The sequence below is a fragment of the Cucumis melo genome, chromosome 4 (assembly GCF_025177605.1).
Source record: "Cucumis melo cultivar AY chromosome 4, USDA_Cmelo_AY_1.0, whole genome shotgun sequence".
Lineage (NCBI taxonomy): Eukaryota > Viridiplantae > Streptophyta > Magnoliopsida > Cucurbitales > Cucurbitaceae > Cucumis > Cucumis melo.
In genome coordinates this window covers 25,082,282-25,095,051 of record NC_066860.1, presented here as the reverse complement: position 1 = coordinate 25,095,051, position 12,770 = coordinate 25,082,282, and the positions used below count along the sequence as shown (strand labels likewise).

The 12,770-nt window shown below is 36.1% G+C and overlaps 1 protein-coding gene across 6 annotated transcripts; it reads left to right on the top strand.

The window, feature by feature from the left end:
- The first annotated feature begins 2,075 nt into the window (after window positions 1–2,075).
- On the top strand, window positions 2,076–9,417 carry LOC103504523 (sm-like protein LSM7). Of its 6 annotated transcripts, none has more exons than XM_051083156.1 (7): window positions 2,076–4,690; window positions 4,893–4,944; window positions 5,038–5,119; window positions 5,342–5,413; window positions 7,929–7,981; window positions 8,675–8,766; window positions 9,124–9,417. In XM_051083156.1, the coding sequence occupies exons 2-6, from the start codon at window positions 4,942–4,944 to the stop codon at window positions 8,762–8,764; spliced, it is 300 nt and encodes a 99-aa protein (XP_050939113.1). In that variant the 5' UTR covers window positions 2,076–4,690; window positions 4,893–4,941; the 3' UTR covers window positions 8,765–8,766; window positions 9,124–9,417. The 6 variants fall into 6 exon arrangements, with proteins under 6 accessions (XP_050939113.1, XP_050939110.1, XP_050939112.1 ...); XM_051083153.1 differs by having other exon boundaries at window positions 9,120–9,417; XM_051083155.1 differs by having other exon boundaries at window positions 9,083–9,417.
- Window positions 9,418–12,770: the final 3,353 nt, after the last annotated feature.

Below are 12,770 nucleotides of genomic sequence, written 5' to 3'. Positions count from 1 at the left end.
TTCTTTTCCTTTTCTTTTTCGTGCTTTTATTATTATATTATTATTAAACTAAACTTTCTTTATTGTTATATTCCACTAGCAACTTTTCAAATTTCTATTATATTTTTGAATGTTTTTTTATAGGTATAAATAAGAACGATATTTATTTGATTTTTTTATCGTTACAAAACTATCCACTAACTACGTTAATTAGGCAATTCACACCAATAATAAATAAATAAACTTTAGCATCTAAGGTCTCATTTCATTCTACAAATTTAATTCTATATAAAGCCTATTATGTTAATTGAAAAATATCATTCTCTCAAACTTGCAATGATAGACAACGATATAAAAATATGAGAATGGCTGAGGCTACACCATTGGAGCATCAAGTTACGTTCAAGCCAACCCATTGAGACAAAAACCAAAATGGACAAAAGTCAATTCTTTATACTAATTAATAGATATTTTTGTATTGAAGTATTGTATGATTGATTAAGGTAAGTATACCCAATAGTCATTAGAGTAATATCAAGAATAACCTATTTAAAATATTTTATTCAACAAATAGTGAGTAAAATATTTTTATTATGGTGATTTCAATTAATTGCTACTTATGGTAATTACATTTTAACTGGTCTGATTTGAAGATTGTCTTTGTCCTTGTTTCATGACGTTAAGATGAAGGAGTGATTTTATGATTTATTTTTATTATATTTCATACTATGGGTTATCTTTGAAAAAAATAGATAATTAATAATTTATAGTTATTAGTATAAGATAATTAATAATTTATAGTTATTAGTATAAAAAAGATTATTAGCAATATATATAAAAAAAACACATACTTTTAAACAAACTTTTTTCCATTTAAAAGAGGTTAGAAAGCATCTTGGTATCAACAGAGAAAGTTGGGAAAGCGAGAGATAGAAAGAACTAAAAGGAAGTGAATATTGATATAAACAAGTCCTTTCCAAATTCTTTGGTCCTAACTCATATTGCATTGAGCCTCTCCTACAGTCAAGTCCCTTTCGCTCGTCTTGATCCCTCCAAAACAAAGGTCCTCAATGAATAAGGAAACCTAGAATATGAATATTTAAGGATAGAAGGAATGAGATCTTGTGCAAGGTTTACGAACGAGAAAGATCAATAAACAAGGTCTCGACTGAAAGGAGGGACTCTTGCATAAATCATAGATGGTTGAAGGAGAGGCCTCCGCTTTTCTTGTCTGATCATCGGTAATTCTTTACCCTTGCTTTTCACAAGATTCAAGGGTAGAAAGACATGCCCACGCCTCAGATCTCATTCGCCACGCATGGGTGAGTTCGAAAGGAAAGGCCTCAATTTCAGACCTCCCGCCAACCTTCTTTTCTTCCTGCGAGTGATCCCATTATTTCTTTGTGTACTTCTGCTTTTGTACTTCTGCAGATGAATGAAATATGGAAAGAATGAAGAAGAAAGCGAAAGACTAACCTATGCCTTCCTGGACTGAGTTCGATCTTTCCCTTTCACATTCAAAGCGGGTTCGGGATCCGTTTTGATGCTATTAGCTATTCTGTTGATTCTTCTCCAAACAGGAACCACCGATTTACAAATCTCATTAACCAAAGAATTTAGTGAGCGGCGCCAAATCTTTCTATGGATTGCTTCTTTTGCCTCTTTCGCCGTCAAAGTGCCTATGGTACCAGTTCATATTTGGTTACTCGAAGCTCATGTAGAGGCACCAAAGGCATGATCCGTATTGTCCTAATAATTTACTTTACTTTGTATTAATATGATTAGACTATAATTTTTCCCTGACGCAACAACATTAAAATTTGGCTTATATAATATAGCATCACGTGTATAATTCAACACAATGCATCTCATAAAAAAAAAGAATATATAATGTAGAAAATAAAGTTAAGGTTTTTTTAGAATAAAAATAAATTCAGTTGACAACAAATGAGAATATGGAAAGTTGAGAGGTAGAAAAAGGAAATAATCGAAAATTAATGTGGCTTATTTGAAAGAAGACTTTTTATTAATTTTGATTTAAAAGAATAATAAAAAGAGACGGAGCGGCAAATTCAAATTGGGAAAAGAAAGGAACAAAGAAATTGATAGGGAGAACCAATTGCCACCATCATCGCCTCTTCTCTAGGGTTTCATCCATACTTCTGTCCTCTTCTTCCTCACCTTCCCCATTGCTTCATAAAAGAAGAAAGAAAGGTCTTCTTCTTCACTTGAAAGCAACCCACCCGATCGTCCGTCGAATTCTTCTTCCTCAGCCGCGCCCAGCAGATCGTCCGAGGAAGCCCAGCCGCTGCGCGAAGCTTTTCCTCCTCGTCTGCGCCAGTAGCCGTCTCCTCTCACAAGCTGCGCTCTCCGTCAAAGCCATGGCGTCCGCGAGCCGTGACCCGATCTCCTTCCATCTCCGAGCCGCATCCTTCATGCCGAGCTGTGACCCGATCGCCATTCCACCGACCCGTGAGCCGCGCCATAACTTAAGCCGCTTCCTCTCCCGCTTGAGCCGTGAGTCGTGCCCCCTTCTACCCAGCCGCCTTTCCGCCAAGCCGTAAGCCGCGCCCTTCCGCTTGAGCCGTGAGCTGCGACCCTTCTGCTTGAGCCGTGAGCCGCGACCCATCCGCTTGAGCCGTGAGCCGCGCCCATTCCGCTTGAGCCGGGAGCCGCACCCCTTTTGCTTGAGTCGTGAGCCGCGCCCCTTCAGTCGTGAGCCGCGCCGCTTCTGCTTGAGCCGTGAGCCGCGCCCCTTCCGCTTGAACCGTGAGCCGCGCCCCTTCGGCTTGAGCCGTGAGCCGCGCCCCTTCTGGTTGAGCCGTGAGCCGCGCCCCTTCTGCTTGAGCCGTGAGCCGCGCCTTCCGCTGAGCCGTTAGCCGCGCCCCTTCCGCTTGAGCCGTGAGCCGCACCCTTCGGCTTGAGCCGTGAGCCGCGCCCCTTCTCCTTGAGCCGTGAGCCGCACCCATCCGCTTGAGCCGTGAGCCGCACCCATCCGCTTGAGCCGTGAGCCGCTCCCCATCCGCTTGAGCCGTGAGCCGCGCCCCATCCGCTTGAGCCGTGAGCCGCGCCCCATCCGCTTGAGCCGTGAGCCGCGCCCCATCCGCTTGAGCCGTGAGCCGCGCCCCATCCGCTTGAGCCGTGAGCCGCTCCCCTTCCGCTTGAGCCGTGAGCCGCTCCCCTTCCGCTTGAGCCGTGATCCGCTCCCCTTCTGCTTGAGCCGTGAGCCGCGCCCCATCCGCTTGAGCCGTGAGCCGCGCCCCTTCTGCTTGAGCCGTGAGCCGCACACCATCCGCTTGAGCCGTGAGCCGCACACCATCCGCTTGAGCCGTGAGCCGCTCCCCTTCTGCTTGAGCCGTGGGCCGCGCACCTTCTACTTGAGCCGTGAGCCGCGCCCCTTCCACTTGAGCCGTGAGCCGCACACCATCCGCTTGAGCCGTGAGCCGCGCCCCTTCCACTTGAGCCGTGAGCCGCACACCATCCGCTTGAGCCGTGAGCCGCGCCCCTTCCGCTTGAGCCGTGAGCCGCGCCCCTTCCGCTAGAGCCGTGAGCCGCGCCCCTTCCCCTTGAGCCGTTAGCCGCGCCCCTTCCGCTTAAGTCGTGAGCCGCGCCCCTTCCACTTGAGCCGTGAGCCGTGCCCTTCCGCTTGAGCCGTGAACCGCGACCCTTCCGCTTAAGCCGTGAGCCGCGCTCCTCCAATTAAATTTATCTTTTACCTCTTTCATAGTATAAATTTTTTATGTGCAGAACTTTGAAACTTAATTAGTTTTTTTTTTAAGTTTCATTGAGTATGTGGGTGGGGTAGAGAATTGCTTTCTTTTTTTTTTTTCTTTTTCTTTTTTTTTCTCAAAAATGGGTAAATATATTAAAGTTAAAATGATCTAATTATTAAAAGTAAAACAAAAAAACATCACTTATCACACATTAAAGTTAGAATGATTCAAGTATTATTATTATTATTAAAAATAAATAAAAAATATTAATTATTTATTATCTTTTAGTTACATTCTCACCGCTCTTTTTAACCTAACCGTAAATATTTTAAGAGATAAAAAGGTTAAAATATGAAAGATCTATCTCTTTATTTCAATGTTTAAATTTCTATAATAATCTATATAAGTTTATAAAGTTTTGAGTCGGTGAGCCGCGCCCCTTACGCTTGAGCCGCGAGCCGCCCTCCTTTCGCTTGAGTCGTGAGCCGCGCCTCTTTGGCTTGAGCCGTGTGTCGTGTCCCTTCCGCTTGAGCCGTGAGCTGTGCCCCTTCTGCTTGAGTCGTTAGCCGCACCCTTCTGCCTGAGCCGTGAGCCGCACCCCTTCAGCCGTGAGCCGCACCCCTTTAGCTGTGAGCCACGCCCTTCCGCCTAAGTCGTGAGTCGCGCCCCCTCCCGCTTGAGCCGCGAGGCGCGCACCCTTCTGCCCAAGCCGTATGCTGTCTTTCTCAGGAGCGGAAGCGTAGCTTCGCCGCACGCTTTCTTCCGAGCTGTGAGCCGATCGCAATTCCTTCAAGTTGTCGTTTCAAATAAATAAATGAATTATTTATTTCTAGAAAAACTGTTTTGTGTTTAATGATCACAGGATCGGGCCGGATGAGAAATTGGGCCAGAGTCCAACCGTCTATGGTTTGGAGGGTTACCTTTCCCGCCATCGACCATTTCTCTCAACGAGCAAATCTAGGGCACATTCTTTCCGCTCCTCATCACTTCCATTGAAAGTAAGCTTCAATTCACTCTCCTTCTTCGCACAAATTTCGGTTTTCTGCACTCTTCTTACACTCAATGTAGCTTCCAGTTCTTCAATATTTGATTTCCTGATGCATATAATGCCCTAACTTCCCCGAGTTTATTTTAATCGATCAGCAGTTGGAATTTACTTTTTCGCTCGTAACGTTTTGTCTCATTTCTTGGATATTTCAGGTTCCTGGGGCGTTTAATTTTACGGAGGAACTGAGAAAACGATTGCGCGATGGTAAATTTCTTAATGATTTCTTCAATTAGAATATTGATTATGGCAGGCTGATTACGAAGTATATTGTGCTATTCGTATCTTTTCTTTTATCAGTCTGGAAGAAAAGAAACTGTTCTGGATTTGGCTAAGTTTGTAGACAAAGGCGTCCAAGTGAAGCTTACTGGCGGTAGACAAGGTTATTTCTACTGATTATGCTTATAGTATTACTGGACAATTGTTTGCGCTTTGTTACTTCCCGATTCGTAAGCCTTTTATCCAAGTAATTGTCTGTTGCTGTTGAGAGGATCGAGGCATATAATCTAATGTTCCATGTTGATTTTGTTTTTCTATATGGAGCTTTCTTTATGTTTTTAAATGCGAGAAAATTGCTCTGTGAACCTTATTTTTCCATGTACAGTTACTGGAACGCTCAAAGGATATGATCAATTGCTAAACCTTGTGCTGGATGAAGCTATAGAGTTTTTAAGAGGTAACCAATTAACTGGATTCTGGCAGAATGAATATATGAGATTTGTGGAATTTTGTGGGCCTTTAGACTGAAAGCTCACTGAGTATTGATTAGTATCGTTCTTATTGCTTTTCTCATTTATCATCACTTTTCTTTATCTGACTGTTTTTTTAAATTTACGAGAAACAATTAGAGTTAGTGTGAGAATCATTTGATATTGGATGAAAGACAAATTAAAATTTTAATTCATCAGTAACAAAGGCAGGCAAAATAGTTTTCTATTGTACATATATACATATATAGTTTTTGTATTAAAATAGACACAGGTTTCTATTCTGTTGATTTAACTAATTAATATGTGGTGACGTGATAAATAACCTTTCATGTAAAACATTGTTTTTGTTTTGCATGTTTTTTTTTTAAATATAATTTGAATGGATATGTTTTTTCTTCCTTTCAATAGGAAAACATACATGACAATGATATGATGAACTATATGAATAATTATATTATTTTATTTTTATTTTGAATCTTGGATATATTTTAAATTGTAATAGGCTATTGCATAGATTAGCATGCTCAATTTGCATTATCATCTTGCAGACCTTTGCATAACATCAAATTGGATTTTATTTGTATGCCCATATGCTGTTATGAGATTTCACTTGAATAAAAGTTGCAAATATGTGCAAATCCATATCAGTTGGTTTCATAACAAGTTTCTTTTATAAGAAGTCTTTCTAATTTATGAAAACCATCATTTTTTTTCTTTCTATTGTAACTTCTAACTGGATGATTAATCAATCCATAGGCATAAATGAAATTCTGATTGAACATGTATGTGTGTGCAATACATATAATAATAAGTAATCAATAGGCATGGACAAAAGAGGAAGATAAGCAATCCTGTCCTCCAATAGGTCAATAAGGTTACTATAAGGCACTTCAATTGGTTAGAATCAGAAAGAGCTACGACTGTTGTTTTTCTTTCCTTTTTTTTCCTTTTTTTTTCCCTTTTTTTCCTTTTTTTTTTTTGAAAAAACCGGTGGTTAACCTCTAGATTATTTAACATCACATCTTTAGTGAGTGGGGTCTGGGGATACATGTCAAGGGAAGTTTCAAGAACCTCCCGTCTAGCATTTCCTACCGAAGTCCACGGCAACTATTTAGCTTATGTACACTCAAGATATGGTTAACTACCTCACCCATGTCTCTCCCCCCCCCCCCCCCCCCCCAAGTACGACACACGCCAACTAACATTATTCTCTCACATTTCCTCTCCCCTTACACACTGATACGCTCTGACTGTTGAAGGCCTATCAGGAAGAGTATAGAAATTAGAGGGCATATCTAGATTGCTCTCAGAAGTTATCCAAGCTCCAAACCTTGTCTTCCTAATCTTTTTGTCTCCTTCCAAAGTTCCTCCCTATAAGCTTTGATCCTTAAAATTTCTTGTTTTTAACTGATCTTTAGACACCATTGGCTTAGAATGGAAGGTCTTTTTATAACCCTTCCTTGTGGAGGGGATGCCTTATCACCAAGTATGAACTTGCAAATTAGTTTAGGAAACACAAGATTGGAAATTTAATGTAGGCTTCGCTCTCGAGCAACAATTTATATTTGCATCAATCATTGGTTAATGTATCATTTTGGTCCTTATACTCTAGGATTTATTTTATTCCATTTTAGTCCTTGTATTATACTTTCAAATATTCAAATATAATCCCTGGACTACTTTCAATTAATTAGAAATATAGTCTACTATTTATTTGAAGTAAATTTTTATCAAACTTGGTAAAATAAAAATATTAAGTTTCATTCAACAGACTATTTTTTTCTTTATGAAAAGGTTAGCACTAAGCTATTGTTGGGATTAATTTTAAGATTTATTTGAACTTGGAACTGTATGGAATAAATTTTGACATTTGGAGTTATGTGGACTAAAATGGAATGAGACTTGAAGTTCATGGACCAAAATGATATTTTAACTTAGTTCGTATTGCACAATAACAAAAAGGCTCCTACCCAAAGGCAAGGTTTTTTATTTTCCAAAATCCAGCTGCTTTAGCTTGGTGGTTGTATGTTTCAATCGTTTGATTTTTGCCCTGTGCCCCATTTTCTTAATCCTAAAACTCTCTTTCGTCGACGTAGGGTGTGTTTGGAATATAATCTCAAGTAATTTATTTAAAAAATAAGTCATTTTGGAAACGATGTGAGTGTTAGGCAACCATCCAAAATAGCTTTTCAAGTGTATTTTAAATAGATTTTATTAAAATGGTTTAAATAAAAATGAGATTTTTAAAAAATATCTTTTCCATAAGTCGATCAAAATGAGCCGTCAGACCCTTAGTCAGTCATGTTTATTTCTTCTATGATAATAATGACCTTTTACTGTTGTTTATTAGTTCCTTTTTACAATGAACAATAAGTTAAAGATTGTCCTTATACCTGATTCTTGATGCTTTTGTGGCACTGGCGGAAATTTTGATAATATTGATTGTCGTTTTAATTCCTTTTCCTTTTTGTTTTCCTGTAGATCCTGATGATCCATTGAAGACAACAGATCAAACCAGGCCTCTTGGCCTAATTGTACGATTCTTACTATCTACACATTTTCATCATCGTTTAAAATAAAGCAACTATGATCAAAGCCTTGGATACAATGAAGAATTTTATCAATTTTTCTGAATAGTATTATTGTCTAAGCATGCAGCTTTGGACTTCATTTTGACAACTGCAATTATCTGTGCTCTAAACAGATCAAATGGTCTTAGTTAACTTGAAATTTTCAGAGTTATTATTTATTGTTAAAGAAAAAAGTAGCTATCATGAGATATTCCGACTGAAAACTTCCTCTAAGGACAGGACAAAACGCCTGTGTGTTCTGACCGCGCCTGTTTCTGGCATTTGAATAATTTGTATGTACTTTGCACTGTGCATTCCCTGCTGTCCCTGCTGTCCACTTGCACCATGTTAAACATGTTAAACTGACTTGAAACGTTTTTATGCTAATGCTCATTCATTTGAAACTTCTTGCGTGCTTCATATTACTGTCCTTTTTTCTTTTTATTACTGTAATTTTATGGGTTAGGCCATGGTTAACTATTTTATTATGAAAGTTTGTTGAAAATTTTAAATTAGTCAAAGTTGGGCTCTTCTTAAGCGTTTTGTGCATGTGCAGAAGAAGAAAACAAGTGTTATTTAAGGCGTGCTATTTAGTTCATATAGATTCTTTTCTTGAGTATTATCTAGCAACCTCAGTATGATTAATTCATTTCACAGGTGTGCAGGGGAACTGCTGTGATGCTGGTGTCTCCAGTTGATGGAACAGACGAGATTGCTAACCCCTTCATCCAGCCCGATGGTGCATAGATGTAACTTTTTTTTTTTCTTTGTTTAACTCTAATTTCCCCCATTCTGTATTTGAATATATCAAGTTTCGGTATTTACTTTGTGATTCCTCCCTCTTTCTCTTTCTCTCTATCGAACCATTAAGTTTCAATGCTCCTACATACATGGAGCACTTATCCATGTGAAGTAAAATGGTGAAATTATTGTTATGCTTTTGAATCTTTTGTCTTACTTCTTTATCTAAGTTATACTGTTTTTTTTTTTTTGGGTTTCTTAACTTTGGATGCCTTCCTAAGTTTTAAAAGAGTACATAACGCTTTGATGGCATTGCCCTATCAGCTGTTGCCTGATACTGACAAAAGAACTGATGGTGTAGAAAGGGAGATGGGCCCCTGCTTGTTTGGCCGACAAAGGATTTCTTTTGTTGATACCCCAACTTGTTCTCTTTCGGCACATGTGGGACTTTATGCCAAGCCGAGCCAGCTCTTTGGACTCAGCTCCAACTTGTGCCGGTATGCCCTTTTCTGCACACTTCAATCTTAGTTGTAGTTTGGTCCACTCACTATTTTTATCGGTGTTGGTGTAAACAACTCAACTTCCAACTTCAATAGTTGACATTATTTTAGTTTCCATACTTATGGATTAATCTCATCCTTCTTTATTTTTCATATTTATTTTGGAGCCTTATCTTTTCCATCTCTACCTTTCAATAACTATGATTACTTTACACATTTATCGAGAATCTCTTTGCAAATTTAGTCCAACAAATTAACTTCAAACTTCCTATTAACTCTACATAGCGAGACCAAATGACCCTAGTTTGTTCTAATTCTAAACTTAGGTCATGTTTACTAATCCATAACTAAAATTGGTTTAATCGTAATGAGATTCTATTGATGGATTAATCGTAATGGACCTTGATCATGAAAATAGATTGATTGTTTTTTATCATGTTTATTTAGGTTTCTTTTGCATCCGTAAGTGACTAGACCAAATTACATACATCTCAACTAATGCCAACTTGTTCAATCGTACCACACTAGCTATTTTACAAATGTAATTTGATTATTATCGAGGTTGTTTGCATCTTCTAGTGATCTGGCCCATGTAATTTTCTAATGTAGATAGGATTGAGGGATTACATACCTTATTTTATTACGATTACAGGTGACAATAAACAATCAAACCAGATCTACTTTTCAAATTTAGATAAGAGGGCGATTTTTCTTTTCTTTTCATTTTCCTTGCGTGAAAAAGAGGGAAACTTAGAGGCAATTTGCAAATTTGCATGCAACCTTACCACCCAACCCCTTTTGCAGTTCACTGTTTTCCATAACCTTTTTACTCATCGACTTCTAAGCACAAAAGTTGGTATCAGTGGATGAGTTTTGGAAAGATAACTATGTGATTGAACACACCATTTACTTAAAGCAGTTTTATCCCATATTCCCCCAACCCAACTTTTCTTTTTGGTTTGAATCTCCCCAAATTTGGTTCTTACATTTATTATGATTTCAATGAATTAATTGCATAGTTTAAAGTATGCTACGCAAGGTGACACTATTCAACCCACGGGTATTGGGTACGCGTATATATTTTTGTTAATGAATGAGTATTTTTTAATGAATTATACTAAAATGTTACCAGTAAAAAATTAATAATAAAATAAGACGGTTCTTGGACATTTGTAATGTAACTCAAAAGTTATGTCTTAAATGAACATTTTAGACTTGATTTGTAATATCAAACACGGTTCGTTTCCATATTTTTAATTCTACTCTCTTTTTCATCTTAAATTTATAGCAATCCTGATTACATTTCCAATTCACTAAAAAAGATCGTGGATTACAATAGGATCTCTCTATATGTTTATTTTTCAAAGATAAAAGACTTAATTTGAATATGATTAAAATTTACAAATATTCTAAAATAAGATTTTTTACTTAATTAGGAATTCACATATTTGTAGGACAATTTTAACCTTATGATTAACATTAATTATATAGGTAATCTTAATTATTAATGAAAAAACGTTACCTTATATAATTTATTTTAAATTATCATCAAATTATATGCCTCTAAATATGGAAATAATTTTCAAAATTCTTTCTTAATTATTCATCAGTCGCATAATTCTTACATACACATCTTCATCGTCAACAGTCATTCTTCTCCATTATATCAGCCGTCTGCAATTTATCCAATTTCTCCACCAATTCCGACCCATCGTCTGTCGGAAAGTTATCGAATTTCTTCATCAATTCCATTCAGTTTCGCTCTTCACCTCCTTATATTTCGTCCATCACTGATTTCGATTCCGTTATTTACAGAATCTCAATTTATTTCATCCTTTCGTTCTCCTAATGCATCCGGTTAGTTATCTTTCTCAATTCATTATATTTTTCTGTACTCCATTAAATTGTAGTATTCCTAGAACGTTTAATGTTATATTTCAAAATATTTGTTTTAGACATATACCACTTCTCATATATATAACAATGCATATATTTTTACATACAGTCCCCAAAGAATTTCAATTGTCTATTATATGAATTAGTTTATATATACCCCTTCATATATACAATAATGCATATAAATTGAGATACAATAACCGATTAAAATAATATGTGTGTTCTGTTATTTTTAAATATATACTCATTCATATATACAATAATATACATAATTTGACATATAGTAATTGAAACGAATATGATCTATGTGTTATGTTTTTTTTTATAGATATATACCCCTTCTTATTTACCATAAAACATATACATGGACATTCAATGACCGTAGAATATCATATGTTTTCTTCAAGTAAGCCTGGTTCCATCACCAAAAAATCGCAACATTCTTTCAATTTCAATACATCCAGTTTCCTTATTCATGTAAATCCTATTTCCTCAATCAATGGTTCCGATTTCGTTCTTCATCAATTCTCAGTTTATTTTGTTTTTTCATTATCCTCATGCTTTCGATAAGTTATCTTTCTCAATTCCTCATATTTTTCCTTACTCTATTACATCATATATTTCCTAGAACGTTTCAAACTTCGATTCTGTAATATTGCATTTAGATATATATCACTTGATATATACAATTTATAAATATATGTTGACATACAATTTTCAAAAAATATGATATATTGGTTCTGTTATTTAGTGTATATATATCCCTTCACATATACAATAACACATATAAATTGAAATACATTTACCGAAAAATAGGATATGTTAACTTGATTTATGGATAATATATATGAAATAATATACTGTATATTTTATAAATGAAAGGTTGTGTTTTCAATTTGTTAAATTGGTTTATGTATTTTATTTCAAATATTTATATTATATTTAAAAAATAATAAGTTATGTTTGAAACAATAGTGATTATGTATGAAGGGTAGTATATTAAATATAATAAATTGAGAAACTTTGATTAATACGTTGGAAATTTATGGAAAAATATGGAAATAAAATAATTAAACTAAAAATTGGAATATAAATATTTCAAATAAAATCTTGAAACAATATACTATAGAAGGAAAAACTAATTCAATAAAGAAAATTTGCATCTCTTTCGGTTATGGCCAACACGTCCACCATGACCACATTTAATGCATTTTTTGAACTCTATTTTAGTAGGAATTCTAATATTCTTTGGTTGACCAACTGAACGCTTTACATTTAGTGAGAGGATGACAACTTCAACTTTTGTATTATTAAATATATGCAGTAGTATATTTGTAACAAATCAAAGAATATAAACATATTATGCAGTAGTATATATGTAAGAAATCAAAGACAATACTAATCGAATCGAGAAAAAAAATAAAATAAAACAATACAAACATGAAAGAAAAAAAAACTAAACTATATGTGTCACTGAATACATGTTATTTGAATACATGTTATTGTATATATACAGATGTATATACTAATAACATCGTTTTTATATACAGTGATATATAATGAAATTCAACTACAAATTACAGAACATGAGAAAAAAATTTGTGTATATATTATTG

Bases quoted from the DNA above. Each gene is read 5' to 3' on its own strand.
- LOC103504523 (XM_051083156.1), top strand. The intron at 5,120-5,341 runs GTTATTTCTACT...TTCCATGTACAG, and splicing joins GCTTACTGGCGGTAGACAAG to TTACTGGAACGCTCAAAGGA. The intron at 5,414-7,928 runs GTAACCAATTAA...GTTTTCCTGTAG, and splicing joins AGCTATAGAGTTTTTAAGAG to ATCCTGATGATCCATTGAAG.